General features: G+C 42.8%; 1 protein-coding gene and 2 non-coding genes across 3 annotated transcripts; all 3 read left to right on the top strand.

Annotated features, from left to right (window-relative positions):
• Window positions 1-6: 6 nt before the first annotated feature.
• On the top strand, window positions 7-122 carry LOC121625401. The gene has a single exon (XR_006007908.1). It is a non-coding gene; the product is annotated as a U5 spliceosomal RNA (small nuclear RNA).
• A 673-nt stretch (window positions 123-795) lies between these two features.
• LOC121625403 lies at window positions 796-908 on the top strand. Its single transcript, XR_006007910.1, has one exon. It is a non-coding gene; the product is annotated as a U5 spliceosomal RNA (small nuclear RNA).
• Window positions 909-6,797: 5,889 nt separating this feature from the next.
• On the top strand, window positions 6,798-17,353 carry trim8b (tripartite motif containing 8b). Its single transcript, XM_041962612.1, has 5 exons — window positions 6,798-9,321; window positions 14,221-14,316; window positions 14,407-14,672; window positions 14,798-14,913; window positions 15,032-17,353. Exons 1-5 carry the CDS (start codon window positions 8,716-8,718, stop codon window positions 15,730-15,732), a joined length of 1,785 nt encoding a protein of 594 aa, XP_041818546.1. The 5' UTR covers window positions 6,798-8,715; the 3' UTR covers window positions 15,733-17,353.
• Window positions 17,354-18,937: the final 1,584 nt, after the last annotated feature.

The raw sequence follows: 18,937 nt of genomic DNA, 5'->3' as shown, positions 1-18,937 counted from the left end.
ATCATACCACTCTGATTTCTCTTCAGATCGTATAAATCTTTCGCCTTTTACTAAAGATTTCCGTGGAGAGGATCAATAAGAGTATTATTCAATTTTTTGATGCCCTGCAGTAATGCAGGGCTTGCGTTTTGTAAAAGAAAACAAGCAAATCCTGTTGTGTTAGAAACATAGCTCTTAGTGATAACTGCGGTGACAGCTATCTGCCGAAGTCGTGCTCTGTGCGTGTGGAAACATATCCTTAGCATTCTTTGTCATATTGCTTCGATTCAAGTGGGCACACTAAAATAATCCATGTATTCTCTTGAGATGTGTCTGTTACTATACGGTCCGTCTGTCCGATGTCTTTCCAGTGTGTGTGTGTGTGTGTGTGTGTGTGTGTGTGTGTGTGTGTGTACGAGGGACGGCGGGTTCTTCCGAATTTCAAATATGAGATCTATTTAAAGTGGGATCACTAACACAGCCGGGAATAACATATCTGTCAGTGCTGGCTTACATTTGCTTGTGGGACTGAATCCTTTTAAATTCACCAAAATTACTGATGTAAAGATTTAATTCTAAATAACCCGGAAGTGAAAATACAATCCCATCATGCCGTGCGCCATAGCCTTGGAATCGCAAACAAATGCTAAACTAGAGTTGCAAATGTTTTTACCATTAAAAGCCCGCATTAATTTATTTCTGTGTCTTTATTAAGTCATTGTGTGGATTGTGGTGAGTAAGTTTTAACAGTGAACCAGCACTTAAAGTAGTATCGTCGCCACTTTAGTCGATCTGTTTAGCACCGAGAAAGTAGATCGCTCTTGTTTCACTTCAGATCGTATAAATCTTTCGCCTTTTACTAAAGATTTCCGTGGAGTGGAACAACAAGAGTTTAACTCAATTTTTTGATGCCCTGCGTATGTGGGGCTTCCTGATGCTGTTAAAAATAAGTCATCCTTAATAAGTACAAAGCTAGTGGGCTTATAGTGGATATATAGAAAAGTCATTGATGTACTTGTCATTATCAAACCTGATTCCTGTTAATTTGGAAGTTTAAACTTGACCAAACGATTTGTAATTCAGTACTGCTTGTGTCTTTATAATAATATAATACAGCCAAATGTAGCTTTGTTTTGACCTGTGATTGGTATGTTTGCACATATGTAATTCAAGTGTTTAAATTTTATACTATTAAACGTTATAACTTCGAGACTACCATAATTTTACATTGGTATAATTTTTTTTTTCATAAAACGTTTTATTTGTATTGAACTATGTTTGTCAGCGACTGACACAATAATTAAAAAGTTTCACCATGCGTTGTAGGATCATCCTATTATTCTGTCTTATATTGCTTCAGATAAAGAAGGAAGAAGTCCTCCATGCGTCACGGAGGGAACCACACATTTAGCATCCTTTTCACCCTCAGCACCAATTATTATTTTTTATTTAACTTGGACTCATCAGACCAAAGTACAGATATCTACTAGGCTAACATATTCTCAACATATTCTCTCCTTCTTGCTGGTCTCCCTCAGTCGTGGCTTCTTTGCAGCAATTCAACCACAAAGGCCTGACAGAATGACATTTAAACAGAGGAAGTAAAAATGCATGTTACTTTAAACCAGTGCAGAGAGAAATATTGCACGTTTTACTAAATTAATTCAGTTATTTTCATTCTTTTATTATTATTGTTTTACTTTCTGTTCTTTTTTCTGTAGCTGTGCTGCTGCAATACCTGAGTTTCTCCTTTGGGGATTAATAAAGGCTTAGTTTATTGGTTCATAAAATGAAATCTAACTGGTGATAATGATTGAATAATATGTTACATATTAAAACACTCTGAAAGGGACCATTCTGCACAGTGATTACCATAAATGCTTCGAGTATAAGTAGCTGGCAGTGCTTCCAGATGTAATAATACAAGCTCAGCAAAGTGCTATTGCCTGTAATGTAACAAGCCTTAAAGGCCCCACTGTTAAAAGAACATCATAAAACTGAGTTGAATTCATTATTTTCCACTCCATGGAACCATTTAGTAAAATGTAAAAGATTTATATGATCAGAGGAGAAATCAGAGCCATTTAATGATCTGCTTCTTCTTCCTCTGTTGAGTTTTACGGCGGTTGGCATCCATATACATTGCATTACCGCCACCTACTGGATTGTAACAGCTTCGCCATGAAAACTGAGTTGTCTGATTTGGTGCAAATTCTTCCCTCAGACATCCCACATCTAGATCTCCTCCAGATATGACAGGACAGATACAACGTTCAAGAATCTCCTGGCAGCCTCCAGGGCCATCCTAATCCCTTCAGACTTTCACACTATTTTAATTAATAACCATGGCAATAAATGCCAAAAATCCTTTCTTGTCCATGCAGATGTTTGATCAGCTCCATTCTGTTTCTTCTCAGGTTCCCTTTCCACCTTTTTTTTAGTAAGTATGACAACCCCTTCTCTTTTCACTTTAATTTCCTTATTTTCTGTCTTTTCTCTTACTCTCTTTTTCTTTCAAATAATCTTTTGTCTTCATTTTCAGATTCATTCTCTGACTCCCGCTCTGACACAGCGACATCCTGTTTTCATGTTGTGATGCAAAGCATGCTGGGAGTGGAGGACTTCAATTTGGTCGAGATTTAACCTTAATGGTTTTAGGTTTAATCTAAGTGCTCCAGTTTACATACAGACTGCAATGACCCCAATTAAAAAAATCTTCATATTATTTGTATCAAAATGTTTGTGTGGCCGTTGACTGACCATGACCTTGTTCTTTTACTTCACTACATTTCAGAGGGAAATACTGTACCTTTGTCACTCCACTACATTAATTATTTAACATTAATTACTTGTTGCCTTGCAGATCCAAATTAACGATACCAAATACAAATTAACAAATAGATGAATTAATATGGGTTAAGTTAAACTTTATTGGTCACATATATGATATATATTATATTTTAGACTTTAATTAAATACAGTAATTAAAGTTAGATTTGATTATTTCCACAGGTGCAACATTAAAGTGATTAAGAAATTAGCGCATCAATAATTCTAATCCAATGATGCAATATGTATGAAATGGGCCACTCTGCATGCGTACTTTTACTTTTATAAGATATGATGCATTGATATAGATTAAATTACCCAACAATGTATAAACTAGTTAAAATTAGGTCCATTTCAAACAACTGCAACATCAAAATGCTGCTTATTATTGCAGCAATTATAAGAATTCAAGAATCAACTTTTTCTAAACTACTGCTCTGTGCGATTGCTTTAACTTTTGATATTTTAAGTATATTTGCAGGGGGCAGTATCTCAGCCAGTATCTTATAGACCAGTGTCACAATGTTGTCAAACCTTGTGAATAAGTGTGTCAGTGATTCTGCTTTCATGTCAGACGATGTTAATGAACCAGGATGATTAGATCATTTGTCTGTAGTTAATACATGATTAACCTGTGAACGCTGTGAGGAATTAAACTTAGTCATGAGCATCAGAGCGCTGGGATGTGATTATATACACTGTTTTATGCAACTTCATGCTTCAACTCCACTACATCTCAGGGGCAAGTATTGTACTATTCTTACACACTTTTACGTAAGTGATCTGAATACCTTTTCCACTTGTAAATATTTCAGTTTTACGTAACTCTATGCTTCTACTCCATGTAATAGATTTTATGCACAAAACATATGAACATCTTGTAAAATATGAAGCATCCTTATGATGCTGAGTAAACTGTGAGCAGGTAAAATGTAGCTTCACGTCAACCGGCTGTAATGTTAAAATGCTTCTCAAATATTAAAGCATATAATTTTCTGAGAGGGAACATTATGTGTGGGGCCACTAACAATGATTAATTGTAGTGTCTACATCTGCTGAATCTTTTCTGGATTAATCATTGAGTCTGTAAAATAGTCTTCAAATGTCTTGTTTGGCCTGAAACAACAGACCAAAACTCGATGATATTCAGTTTAAAACCATCTAAAACAGAGAAAATCAGCAAATTCTCAGTTTTTTTTAATGACACGATGAAATGATTAATTGATTATCAAAGTGGCTGCAGATGCTATTGCTGTCAGTCGACTAATCCTGTATATTCTGCTTAAATTCTGTATAATACTTAGTTTTACTTTTGATACTTCAGATTTTCTAATAATTCTTTTGTATCTTGTTGTAAACGTAAAATCTCGAAGGTAGGATTAATCTGAACTGGAGTATTTTCATGATGTGGCATTGATAGTTGTGCTTTAGTAGAGGGTGTGAATACTTCCTCCACCACTGCGAGTGTGAAATATCATGTTGTTTGTCTTAAGTGTGTGTTGTTTCTTGTTATTCAGAATAAAAAAAACATATTGCCACCATAAATTGACCCGATCCGCACTAGTTTTAATCTAGCTTTGACCCAAGTAATGTGGAATGCACCTTTAGTGTCTGAGGGAATAATACAGGAATATTACAGTCATATTTTCCTGCAACACCAACCTGCAGAAACACACACACAAACACACACATACACACACACATATACGCATGCAGTGTTGCCCCAGAGCAACATCATGAGCGTCCAGGCCATTAACAAATGCAGTAAGCCTTTTAAGTATGATTTCCTGCCCTTCCTCCCAGTTCTTCCCCCAGCTCCTCCCGGTGAAAACGTGACACACATCAGTTGTGTGACAGGTCACGTGACAGCTGTAGCATTGATCCGGAAGGAGGGAGGGAGGGGAAGGGAGGAGGGGGCGGCTGATGTTGCCGAGAAACTGCGTCAGGTCAGCCAGAGACAGCCTGAATCACGCAGGAAGCTCGGCGATTGGGCTTCAAAATAAAGCAGAGTAATGCCGCTTCCATGCAGTCGGTGTTTCTACATGTGAGACTTTTGTTATGTAGGAGTCATAAGTAAGTTTCTCAAAAATAAGGTTCATGTCGGTTTACACCATCCAAAACCCTTTTTTTTAACACTGAGGTCCCACTTGTGATTGGATCACTCAGGATGCAGGTTAATTCCATGTGTAAATGGCCTGAATTAGTTGACTCTGTGATACATTATGGGCCAGAAAATGTAATGCTATCACAGTATTACTCAATCATTATTATCAGTTACAATGACCCTTAAAGGAATGAAAACTTTACTACTTTAATAACACTTTTACGGTAGAATTCAATACTGCAGATCAGCAAATGTCAATTTTCATACCACAGCACACCATGAAACCAGTCTGCTGCTGCATTTCTAGTGATCTATTTCCACTTTTCTGCCTGCGTGCGAGCTAACATTCAACTACTCTTGATTTGAACACTTGTTGTGTTAAAGTCTAACAACATTCAACATTCAGACATACAGGCCACAGTCGTCCATTGTTGTCCAAAAACTATTAACGGCACATAAATGAGCCACACTGTTGCACCGGGTGTCATGTTTCTTCATTGCGATGAACACCGCCGCTGTATTTTGCTGTCAGCGAGTCCCACCCACCCCTGGTTGGGTAATTCTGAGCTATAATCAGAATCAGAATCAGCTTTATTGGCCAACGATGTGGGCACATACATGGAATGTGACTCCGGTTTGAAGTCGCTCTCAATGTTACACAAACATACAGCGAAGAAACAAGAACATCAAAGCTGAACTAAGATGGTTAAACTATAATATACATACAAGCATGAGAATACATAGATTTGGATATAAGTGTACCTGTAGAAACTAACAATGAACAAAAACATATAATGTGTAGATACAAGTCCAAACCGTTCCTGTAAATTGTACCAAAGAATGATTAATGGTTTGGTTCACTTTGTTTACATGAAGTACGTGATTATGTACATATATGCATGTATACATGTCTGTACACAGTATATACAACTTGCTTGGATTCATATTTGACAGTGTTGATGATGATATGTACACATTAAAAAACAGCAGTGGTGGAATCAGTGTGCCGATCTTTTACTCAAGTTTAAGTACTAATACCATACTGAAAATACTCCTGCAGTCAAAACCCTACTTAAGTAAAAGTATGTAAATATTATCAGCAAAATTAACTCGAAGTATGAAAAGTTAAAGTACTCGTTCTGCAGCAAAATGCTCCCTGTCAGTGATTTTCTACTATATCTGATGTTTGTGGATCAACATTACTGCTGCATTCATGCGGATGTTGCATTTTTACTGCTGTAGATGTTAAAGGTTGAGCTCATTTTAACAACTTTATTTACTGTTTAATCTACAACAATATATCATATTCTATAAGATCATCATGTGTTTGTGGTGTTGCTGTCCTGTCGGAACCACGCATCTCTAAAAAGTCAGAAAAACAGCCTGCTTTCAGCTTCGTGATGATGTGTTTTCCAGCTAAACCAAGAAGGTTTTTAAAGAGTTTAAGGAAAAAAATTCAACCCATAAAGTAACACTCAATCCTTTTACCTGAAAAATTAAAAATAGCAGCAATACATGGTTTTCACTGGACAGGAAGGGTATGAAATGTAATCTGGAAAATAACTAGTAACTAAAGCTGGCCGACAAAGGACAAAATTTGCTTCTGTGATGTAGGTAGAGTACAAGTAGTACAAGTACAAGCACCATAGTTTGTATTTAATTAGGCTACAGTACTTGAGTACTTACATTCCACCATGAAAAAACTGTATTTAATCTATAAAATATATTTTTATAATTCATAAATGTTTCAGAATGGCTTTGTTGTATTAGAAACGTTCAGTGTTTCGCAACCAGATTATTTCCTTTGACCTCAGTTTTTAACTATCGGGTTTTATTTTGAAAAGCGACACCGGAAGTGCGTTGCTGTGCTGGCTGTCTTGACGCTGGCTCGGAGACTAGTCCAGCTCGCCTGCATTCCTCCTCTCTCCAAAGCTGACCGATAGAGACAGAGAAAGAAAGGGGGGAGAAAACACCGATTATTATTCACAACCGTGTTGGATTTTTATGAACCACGAAGCCGACTCACACCGGACCCAGCGACCAGATAAGTCCACGACAAAAAAAAAAAGACCCACGTCGAGCCTGCTCCGTTTGGACCTACAACACCGACAAAAAGGCGTGTTTTTGCTCTATAAAACGGGACTTTGCGTTGATGTTTCTGTGTAGGTCAGCTATCGAAAAGCAGCTTTGGTGAAATAGCCTCTCCACGGCGGATATCTCCTTTTTTTAATGAGGATTTGCAAGATGGCTGATGACAGCTAGCCCTAACAAGGACAGAAAAGCGACGTCCCCTTTAAGATCAGCAGCGTATATTTTTGTATTTCTATCAGTCGAACATATAAATATGGCCGCTTTTTAAAGATAATGCCTATAGCTCCTATTAGCGACCGCCGTCCTTGTCGGAAAATAGGGCCGATCTAGTGTTTATCTGTACCTGTGCTATGGTAGAAAATGGTGAGGTGACGTCTGAGGTAATTTACACGGTTTTAATCGAGATAAGGAAGTAGAAAAATATGTCGTTGGCTAAAGGCTGAGGCGACAATAGGTGAACAAGGTGGAGACCGAAGTGAAAAGAGGCCGGAGCTGGATATAAATACTAATCTTCGGGTCAGGAGATATTTGATAGATGTGTCGGAGGGGGGAAACCGAAAGGCTCCGCGACAGCAGCCAACATTCCTGCGGATCCTAAAACCCTTTGTTTTGTGCGCAGGAGCCGGACTCGACTATTAAAACCATTAACTATGCAGTAAACAGGCTCGGAAGCGATGGCCCAGCTATGATTTTCTGTTTAATGAGATTATAGGGCCTTTGTTGTCGACGGCGGGCCGGTGGGGAAGCCGAGGCCTTGTGTACAGATATGCGAGCTGTGCCACATAGCAGGCGTTATCCATCAAATGGAAATGTCGCTTTTATGTGAAAGCGACGGGCTGCGCTTCGTCTGATGTGTAAAACAGCGTTTCTCGTCTGCTGCCAAACCGTCGCTGCTCGTACGTGGGATTAAATCGCAGGTGGGGGCTCCTCGGATGCTTATTTATGATTCAGCGGACAAAAGCGTTGCGCCGCGTTGTGATTATTGGGGGAATCGAGCGTCCTTGAGGATCCTGATAGAACAGATTCAGGTTTAAAAAGCTGTGTGTGTGTGAATGGTGATCAGGGTGTGGACTGGAGCAGTCCTTTCATGCTTGGTTTGTTGGTCTGAATTGGTCCATCATAATCCGACGCTGGAGTGAAGGAAGCTGTGGAGGTGAAGGGCCTGAGCAGAGAAGGGATCAAGTGTCTTTTCATGTGCTGCACAGAGATTGATCCACCTCATGATCATTGAAGTCATTGTGCAGATGTTACGTTCTCTGTGCCTTGCTTGCATTTCACGGTTTACCTGTAACTGACAGGCTTTTAGCTTCCTGTAGGCCTATAAACACACAGGCCCACTGTGGGTGTGTGTGTGTGAGTGTGAGTGAGTGATTTAGAGGAAAGGAAAGCACCGTTTACTGAAATCTGTATAACGTCAGCCCCTGCTGTGTGTGTTGAAATCACCAAGGTGTTGTCATCCTTGCCTGAAGCCTTCTCTGGTCAATTTTCTGGAATTTGCCTTCATGCTGCAGCAATAAGCAATACCGGTCGTCTGTCAGGGGGACGCGTCCGATGTGGTCACAAGGGTCGAAATATACAGGCTGATCTTTTCTCGACGGCATCGGCTCTGTTCTTATCTTTTTCTCGAGGCTCGTTTTGAAAGTGTCGGGTTTCTTTGCGAGGACGGACAGAGGCCTAGGGGTCTGGTGGGAGAAGTGGGAGATAGTTAGTGTATGCCTGCCCGCAGCATGATGGCCTCTGACATGGCTGAGACGTGGAGGAACTGTTTCGAGGAGGAGCTCATCTGCCCCATCTGCCTGCACGTGTTCTCAGATCCCATCCAGCTGCCCTGCAAGCACAACTTCTGCCGGGGCTGCATCAGCGAGGCCTGGGCCAAAGACTCCTCGCTGGCCCGCTGCCCCGAGTGCAATCATGCTTACACGCAGAAGCCCAGCCTGGAGAAGAACCACAAACTGTCCAACATAGTCGAGAAGTACAACGCCCTGAGCGTGGAGAAAGCCACCGCGCCGGCGCTGCACTGCATCCTGTGCCGCCGCGGCCCGCCGCTCCCCGCGGTGAAAGTCTGCCTGCGCTGCAACGCCCCGTGCTGCCAGTCCCACGTCCAGACGCACCTGCAGCAGCCGTGCTCAGCCCTTGGGCACCTGTTGGTGGAGGCTGAGGCGGTGAAGGCCTGGACCTGCCTGCAGCACGACGAGTACAGGCTGTATCACTGCGAGGCCGAGCAGACGGCCGTGTGCCAGTACTGCTGCTTCGCCCGCTGCCACCCCAGCCACGGCCACGCGGTCACTGACGTGGAGCTGCGCCGCAACGACATCAGAGTAAGCAGAATTTTACGTCGTACGCATACGTTAAACACATACTCACACCCTGACGTTGTGACAGAAACAAAATCACAGCCTGTAGTTTGACTACATCAACGGCCCATTGTGCAAGTGCATATCAGACATTGCACGCAGAGCTGAATCGATTAGCTGCTTAATTGATTTGTAGATCAACAGATTAATCTGGAAGCGCTGTGGTAATCGATTAAGCATTGAAGGCATTTTTTAAAGAAGAAACTGCAAAAAAAATCACTGGTTCCAGCTTCTTAAATGTCATTAATATATTCTGTGATATTAAACTGAATATCTTTGGGTTTGGGACAGTTGGTCAAACAAAAAAAGACATTTTCAGACGTCACCGTGGGCTCTGGGAAACTGTGATGGACAGGAAGGTAATTGATAGATTGAAAGATAATGAAGATAGGCTTTAGATGTCGCTCTACTTTCAAAATTTTGTCAATTCATCCGTGATCAATACATGTTGGCTAAGTGCCCACTCAAGTACCAAAATGTAGATTTGTGCTTTCACATCAGCATCACGCGAGCCAGCGAGGTCATTTTTCTCATTTTTGTACTTTGTAGTTGTCAAGCAAACATCACCAGAACAAAGGGGCATATTTTAATGTCTTTCCTGCCACGCGAAAGACATTAAGAGAGATTTCTGGGTGCAAAGCTGTTATGATCTGCTCGCAGTCCTTTATGTATTAACAGAATGACAAACTCAATCAAAAGCAGAATTTCCCATTCTAAGAAACAATTGCATTTTGAGTGGGATTTTTTTTTTTTAGCGCCTGTGTGAGAGTCCTGTGCATTTTCAGTTGTGATCCACTCCAGCCTCCATTCTCATCTGTTGGAATGACAAACAATGCAGTCGAGGGTGGAACAATGAGGGGCCCTCAGAGGGCCTTATCTCCCCAGCACAGGTGCATCCTAGCTCAGGGATCGCCAGTTGTGAGCGGGGGTGGGAGTGGAGACAAGGGGAAGGGGGATTAAAGTGATTTGTCACTTGATTCTGCGGCCTACTTGGGTTTTTTTTATTAACCTCTTCCCTTCCTGGGGTTCGTGCTCACTGTCCTTGGTTTGAGAAGAGGTCGGATTGATTTTCCTCCCCCCACTTTTTTTTTCCCCCAGTTTTAAAGGGGTGTATGACAGGGCAGTTTAGTCAGAAGGAGAACCAGGAAGGCTCCACTGCTGACTGACTCATGCAGTTCACCCTACACCCTGTTTAGGTGTCAACTGTGTCATGCTTGGGTGTATTTCCTGTGGGCAATGCTATGACTCAGCTTTATGTATAGTTAATCGGTCGCCTGGGGCACAGGAAAGGCCGTTGGGTGGGGCCTGGTCTGAATTTAAAAGCTGTATTACCAAAATCCTTCACATTCAAAGCTTTTCCTGCATTATCTATAATCAGGCTGGACGATCGAGTCCAATTAATTCTGGTTTTGACCTATCAGTGTTTATCTTTATAAACTATGCTGAATATCAGTCGGTATACCTTTGTACGCAAACTGCACAATGGCAACCGGAGCTAGAGCGATGAAACAGCGGGATCGGTATATTAGCTGATGTTATCACAGATGAACGTCAGCTGAACAAGAAAATGCACAACTTAATGCCAAAGATATGTTTGATGTCATTTAGACCTTGATCACACAGATACGGATATTTTCTCCCTCTGCATAAAAAAAAAAAAAAACAGCATTTGTTTTACAAAATTTCTCCATACGAATGGGAACGAGCGTTTTCCAAACACTGAGAGCATGCCCAGCCAGCAGGTGGCGTCTGCAGCAGTGACACATCAAATACCAGAGAAGAAATTCTGAATGAATGTAGTGAACTTATTTTTCTTTCGCCATAGTACCTTAAAAATACTGACAATATCAGCTGATTATTTATTTATTTGTAGTAATTTAACACCTTTCTGACACGCGGCCTAGCAGTGCTAACCAAGCGTAAGCTAACCAGGAGTCTGCCATTGTTGTTTGAGATGCATGCTCATCACACAAAGCAACAATGGGCGTGTGCGAGTAGAGGTGATGACATCATTGCTCAGTTTTAGATGTACACGTTTGAAAAATCTGCACTTTAGATGGCGTTTAAAAAACCTTTGAATGTAAACAAAACAAAACGTTTGTTTTGCTAAATATTCGTTTCCGTGTGGTCAAGGCTTTAGAAACAGTATCGTCTTTACGTGGTCGGGCCGCATGCTAACATGCTCACAATGGCTTGCTAGCATGCTGATGTTAAAAAGGTATAATGTTTGCTATGTTAGCCGTCCTATAGTGGAGTGTGTTAGCAGGCTAACATTTGCTAATTAGTACTAAAAATTGGAAAGTTTTGCTGGTATTTAGTCATAAACCATCGTTGGGCTACAACTAACAATTATTTTCATTATCAGTTAATATGATTGCTATTTCCTTGATTAAGCCATTAATCGTTTTGTCTGTACAGTTGTGAAAACTGTCCACAATCTGTTGACTATTGTCAGCCTCAAAATCCAGTATCTGTTGGACCTTAATGACACTGTTTCTAAATGACCTCAGACATATTGTATATTTGGCTTTTATCTTTGGCAAATTCTTGTCGTATGTTGACCAAAATATGTGCAGATACTGATAAATAGGGCAGAAATGCTGCTAAATCCACTGGAGCTGGGCTATTGTTAAGGCTCTTTTCTACTAAATAAATCATCACAGACATGAGGTGTCAGGATCTTGGTGGTTTGCCACCTCTGCTGAATCATTTCCATAATAAAACTGCATATTGTTGATATCAGAATAAAATATCAATATCAAAGTAATCTCATTAGATTGTGGCATTGATTTTAGCCTTATCAACCCTAATCCATTATCTTTTTTTTAGATATTTGTCCCCGTGCGCATGATTACAAATACATCCTCCATGTTGAAAGCAATCAAGGAATGCAGAGTGGACCCCCCTCTCTCCACACACATACACCACCCACGGTGAACCCACCCCCAACCCCAACCCCCAACCTCACTCACATCATCCACCAGCTACTCCGGGCGAGGACCGACCTTCCCTCTGGCTCTGCTCTCCTGCTCTGGTGGCTCTGATGGAGAAGTCACTGTGGGGAAATGACAGCTAAAGAACACCCTCCCCTCTTTATACTTTATACCCACCGCCACCCACCCCCTCCGTCCCTCCCTTCCCCAAAGGTATCCCATACATTTAGTTGCCTCCCCCCCTCTGGGAAGCTTCGGCTCCTTCGACCCTGTTTTTCCCTTGGCTTCTGCTCGGAGCCTAACTCAATCAATCAGCACAACCAGGTCACAGTCCTGGATCTAACATGCCAGCTGTGTGTGTGTGTGTGTGTGTGTGTGTGTGTGTGTGTGTGTGTGTGTGTGTGTGTGTGTGTGTGTGTGTGTGTGTGTGTGTGAGATATCTAGGGCAGTGATTTCCAACCATGTGCCACAGAGGCCCAAGAGTGTGCAGGTTTTCATTCCAAGCTGTACAGCAGCTGATCACTAATGATAAAATCAGCTGCTGTTTGGTCAGAATGACTGGGTAGTGATGATGATGATGATGGTGGTATGTGAACAGACCTTCAGCATGTGAAAAACAACAGATTGTTGACTTGTAGGATTAATTACAGATGCCCCCCCCCCTTTCAACCACTTTGATCCAGAAAATGAAATGTAAATGGATAAACTGATCTTCTCCAGCTTCTGAACTTGGATGATTTGCTGCTTTTGTTTGTCATGCAGGATCTTTGGATTTTGACTATTAGTTGGGCAAAACAGGATTTTTTTTTTTTTTTTGAAGATTTCATCCTCTGGGAAATTACGAGGGGCTTTTCCCCATTTTTGACATTTTCTAAACTAAAACTAAAGACTGAACTCATCGATTAATTGACACATTAATGGGCAGATTAAGCGATAATGAAAACGAACGTTGGTTGGACAAAAAGGTGCACTTTGTTTTTTGTTGCTATTCTTTAGTGCAGCTAATCAGCAAATGCTAACACACCACACTAAGATGAGGAATGTGGTAAACATTATCCCTGCTTAGCATACGCACATTAGCATTGTCATTGTGAGCATGCTGATGTTAGCATTTAGCTCCAGGTACCGCTGCCCCTAAAATACAGTCTCACGCAGCCTGACTGCAGGCTCGTCGCCTTGTTTGTTCGAATCTGGGTCATAATGGCATCGCCACATTAATTTGCTCTGTGCCATCTTATCAGCGAGCTTCTCATTCATTAAATGTTGATTGAGGATTATTCATATCTCACATTAAATATTAATAACATAAAGGATTAGCAAATCTGTGTCAGTGACATTCCTACTGTGAGACTTCACAATGCAGGGAGCAACATAAAGGATCGCTGATCTCATATGGAGCCATTAATTATGTTTTTTTTTTTTTTTTTACTGCAAGCCGAGCCGGATGGGCATCGGAGTTTGGCCTGAGCGTGCGTCTGCTGTTGTTTACATGCAATCATCATCCCAGAAATAACAAGTGTTGTTGCCACAACATTGCCATAGCTCACAGAGCAGCCTCTACTGTGTGAATACATGTGCATGTTTTAAAGAGGAAGCACACAGAGGAGGTGCACCGAGGGGGGAGTAGAAGAGAGAGGAGAGCCGCTGGAGCTTTTTCTGCCTCCCTATGCCCGTTTATTTATCTCTGCTCGCTGCCCCCAGCTCCCCCAACATTAGTCCTCTGTCACTAATGCAAACACAAAATAGCTGTTGGTTGCTATGACAGCACACCCTCCCTCCTCCCCCACAGGGATTGTGTGTTGGATGGAGACTAAATTAGCCGGCTCCCGGATTCTAATATCTCAGGCACGGGGAGGGGATGCTCGTGGCTAGCTGAGGTCACAACTTCCCAAAGCTCAAGACTTTTCTTTTGTCTTTGTCACCTCCGCAGCAAAGCCTGTTGAGACAGCAGGAGCGCGTGGAGGAGCGAGTGCAGGAGATCGAAGAGCAGCTCTGCAAACTCGACTCTGACAAGTGTGTGGTGGAGGTATGTTTTTACACCCCGTTCTGTGGGCTTGAACGCAGCTACACACGTTTCCGCAGCCCCTGCACAGCGTCCATGTTTGTTTCTCCACAGGACAGGGTGTGCGAGCTGAAAGAGGAGGTGCGTCTGCAGTACCAGCGGATGCACCAGCTCCTGGAGGAGGATCTCGGTCGGACACTGGAGGCCCTGGACCGGGCTCAGGCTCGGTTCTGCCAGGAGAACGCCGCCCAGGTTTTGGCTCTGGGAGAGCAGCGCCACGAGGCCCAGAAGCTGCTGAGCTCCATCCACACGGCCTTCAGTAAGGCGGAGGAGCTGAGCTTCATGAAAAACACCAAGCCTGTTAAAATCCTCACAGACAGGTGAGAGGAGAGTCGTTGCGTTTTTTGAAATGAATGTTTGACTTTTTTTTGCCCGTGGGTCTGTAACACTTTTCCGAGCTGACGCCTTATCTTGGATTTTGCTCGTCTCTTGGCACTTGTTGCAGGTCTCAGGCATGTGTGGGCAGCAGTCTCCCTCCTTATAAAGTGGGGAATCTAAACTCTAAACTGTTCCTCTCTGAAATCTCAAAAAGAGAGAAGAGCTTGAAGAGAACGCTGGAAGGTACGATCTCAAACACGTTTATCAGGTTTTAATCCAGGACATTACTGTCAGGAGCATGTTTTTGTTTTAATTACCGCTTCTATCCTCTTATTTCCCCCCCTTCTCTCCTCTCTCTCAGCTCCCCTCACCCCTCCCTCAACCTTCCTGCAGTCTGTTCCTGCGTATCCCAGCGGTCAGAGCTCTGGCTCTGGAGCAGAGAAGCGGAAACATTCCACTGCCTTCCCAGAGGGAAACGGGAACGTCGGAAAAAACGCCGCTCCGGGTTTCAAGGACTCCTCCTCCTCTTCCTCCTCTTCCTCTTCATCGCTAGCCAAACAGCCCTACCTGGGCTCCGGCTCTGCCTCCGGAGAAGGCCAGTCCAGCAATCAGCAGCCTCTCGGCCCCTGCGGACCGCCTCACATCAGCGAGGGCGGCGGGACAGGAAGTGGAAGCGGCTCTCTGACCAACCACCATTCAGGCTCCGTGTTCGGCTCCTCGCACTTTCCTCCTGGAGGCAGCGGCTCCTCCCACTCCTCCCAGCAGGCCGTGCTGCCTCAGTATGGAGGCCGGAAGATCCTGGTGTGTACGATGGATAACTGCTACTGCTCCGGAGTGCCCTCGGTGTCGGGCCACCGCAGCCATCCCCCGTACCCGCGCTCTGGCTCTTTCCCCTGGGTCAGCGCCCAGGACTACCCCCCTCCACCCGGCCTGGCCTCTGGAGGTCCGTCCATGCAGGGCTTGGCTGTGAGGGACTGGATAGACGCCTCACAGACACACAGACATGCAGATTTTTACGGGCTGTATGGGCAGCCCTCTACAAAGCACTATGTCACCAGTTAACAGAGTAGACACACACACACACACACACACACACACACACACTTGGATATAGAGACAGGCACCAATATAGCACACCTTTACCGATTTATTAACCGGAAAAAACACAATGCAGTTATGCGATACACACACTCAGATATGAAAATTTATACACACACAAACACAGATGTAGACACATTCGGGGGCAGGGTTGATCTCTTTGTGTTTTTATTTTCTTATTTTCCTTCTGTTCTGTCGGTGTTTTCATGTACTGTATTATACGTAAAATGCATAAACAGCCGCTCACTCTGGCACAACTTAGCTCAGCATTTTACACATAAACAAGAAACAAGAGAGGCCCGAGGAGGCTGCGGCGTGCATCTTTTAATTTATAGGGCAGGCGATGGATTGATAGAAAATGAACTTTAATTAGGAAATCTTCTCATGGCTCTTCATGGCTTCTCACTGACGCTAAAGGGAAAAGAGATAATACCGAGCAGTGTTGACCTTTCCAGTTTAGCGCCCCACGTTTCTCTGATATAATCACCCCTCCAGCTGTACTGAGGTCAATCGCCTTATGTTGTTAGCATCACATTTTTCTCTGCCCAGCTCATTTTGTTTGATAGATCCTTTTAAGGGGGACTGCGGTCCCTTCGTGTCTCTTGATTTTTATCGTCATGGCACTTCCTTTCTTTGCCGAGTTCAGGGATGGATCGTACAGCTTGAACACAAAACGCTCTTCCATGGAACACCCACAATGCACTTGTGGATGCCTTGTTATGCCTGGACAACAGATGCTCACCCGCAGAGGGACACTAGAGCTTCATCTGAAGGGCCGGTCGACCCTGGAGTTTTGGGAATTTGGTCCTTATTCCTAGCACTCCCTTCCTGCTACCAAACTTCCCACAGGACAGAAAAACTTCTGACAAAGACTGTTTCCATTTAGTAATTACTATGACTTTGTGTTATTTGGTACATCTGTAGGTTTCACGCTTGTCTAGAGAGACTCTTTGATTTTAGAGAAACAGGCAAGACTGGACAGACCAAACCAATCAAGCATCTGGAGGATCTGATGATGCTGTAATTGTACTTCCTGCAGGGCAAAGATGTCACTTCCTCTCAATAAGCACACAAGCTCTTGGCTTCCTGTTTGCAGCTGAAAGCATGCAAGGAAGAGTTTTTTAAAGCACTCAAAAGAAGAACAATGGGGGGAAAATTGTATGCAGTTTTAAAATGAGTGAAAGAAAAGAAGGGTGGAAGGATTTTTTCATGAACTTTTTCTAAAAGACTGGACTGTGAGATGTAAGCAATTGTCATCATCCTAAAAAAGGAGCTGTTACAGCAGTCAACTTAAAGAGGAAAAAAAACAACATAAAAGTATCTTTTTTTGTAAATATTTTGTGAAATGGAAAAATTACAGACGTGATTTGGAGAAGGGTTCCAAATAAACGAACAAATTTAAACCGGTCTCTGCTGTCAACTCTGTATGTGCCGACCCCGTTTTCTCACCTTCATTAGAAAGATCAGGCTGGTGATATTCTAAATGTTTGTTATATCCCATAAATCCAGGAAAAAGACCAAAACCATCAATGCATTAGTGCTTTAATACTTCCTGTTCATGGTACTCAGCCTCAAGCCCATTGGTTCCTACTGAAGATGTGCTGTAAAGCCTCAAATCCAGTCTCAGATATGTAGTATCAGTTTTTTTTTAATGCTTAAAATTTTATACACTTTATACAACTGTCTTGGATATTAGGATTGAAATCATTGAGATGTTACGTTCATTCTACTGGATCAATTTCAATCTACTATTAATAGGCCATGTTTGTGCTTTATAACAAGCCTTTTCCCATTCCTGCCCTGTAGTATCTGTCTGAGTGTCCTCTAACTACGCCTTTCTTTTATAATTTGAGTGTGACACTGCGGGTCGGTTAGCTGAGGGCTACAACCAGTGGCGTGCACGGGGGGGGGCAGGGGGGGCGACTGCCCCCTCTCATGGCCCAATTGTTGAAAAACGCGTGCTAAAGTGCCACCTGGGAGCCAAGACGCGCATTAAAGTGCCCTTTTGGACACCAAAACGACGCTTAAGTGCCCCCTGGGAGCTAAAATGCGTGCTAAAGTGCCTTCTTGGACACAAAATCGTGTGCTCAAGTGAAGTCCTTTTCGCCCCTGCCCTTCAAAAAGTCTGTGCACGCCACTGGCTACAACCATTGAAAGTTTGCTGAATTAGCTGCTATCTCCGGCTGCTATCACTGGATCACTGTGATACTGAAGAAAACGGGATTTTTCTAATGGAATTTCTGAAATCATTAAAGTGTCTTTCTGACTTCTAATCAGATTTGCGGACGTTTATTTGCGATGGATGACGGATAAGTCGTGCTGAATCTGAAAAAAATGTGTGGCCTGCCTGTTCAGATTTTACAGTCGTGACTCAAAAGAAGAAAAACAAATTGTGACGCAAATTGCGGTTTAAGCCTCACACCTTCCCTCCACGCACCTCTGGGGCGGCGCGCCTCACAGTTTGAAAACCTGTCGGTGACGCTGCTGCAGTTCTTCAATGATACATGACGGGTTAGCTCTGATACGACTGAATCCTACAGCAAATGCACGTTTTTGAACATGTGAGCTTGAGGGATTCGGTTTTTTCTTTTAGATTTTCTAAGGACACAATGGTGTTATCTCTATAAAGGTCTGAGATCTTCTGGAATCCCGTCTGAGCCCAGAGCCTGAATCCAGGATCTGATTTACCTGGTGAAAATAACATGTTGCCACAAAAAGCAGAAAACTGTGATTCCCTCAACGTGTCTTGTGATTAATGCAAGCTGTAACTGGTTTTAAGAAATGGATTAGCTGCATTCTGAGTGAAGATACTGTATATAACAAGTCCAGTTGAGGAACAGTGGAGCTCTGTATCTATCTAAGCTTTAGCTTGAAGGAAGTACGTGTTAGTTGAAACAGTTAATTGCTGGTGTCGGTCTTTTAATGGTATTTTTTTAGGCTAAGATAAATCTAGAATCTCACCGCTCATATCACTTAATATTTCTCACATTTAGACAGAAACCCAGAATCTCAGCATGTGCTCAGTGCTGGCTGTTTTTTCAGTTCATACAGTCATCCCAGGAGTCATCTGCTCACTCTTCATATGACTTTAAGAAATAACATCCTCCCACTCCCACCCTAACATCGTCTCAAACTCTGCTGTTCCCTCCTAAACATGCAAATAATCCGC

Source organism: Chelmon rostratus, chromosome 21, assembly GCF_017976325.1.
Source record: "Chelmon rostratus isolate fCheRos1 chromosome 21, fCheRos1.pri, whole genome shotgun sequence".
In the NCBI taxonomy this organism is placed as follows: domain Eukaryota; kingdom Metazoa; phylum Chordata; class Actinopteri; order Chaetodontiformes; family Chaetodontidae; genus Chelmon; species Chelmon rostratus.
Note: the sequence above shows the minus strand (reverse complement) of the source record. Positions and strands in the feature narration are given on the sequence as shown.

What these genes read in the sequence shown, in the direction of transcription:
- trim8b (XM_041962612.1), top strand. Translation starts at nt 8,716, where the DNA reads ATGCCTGCCCGCAGCATGATGGCCTCTGACATGGCTGAGACGTGGAGG. An exon ending in CTGACAAGTGTGTGGTGGAG is followed by an intron (nt 14,317 to 14,406) that starts GTATGTTTTTAC and finishes GTTTCTCCACAG; the next exon opens with GACAGGGTGTGCGAGCTGAA. An exon ending in GTTAAAATCCTCACAGACAG is followed by an intron (nt 14,673 to 14,797) that starts GTGAGAGGAGAG and finishes CACTTGTTGCAG; the next exon opens with GTCTCAGGCATGTGTGGGCA.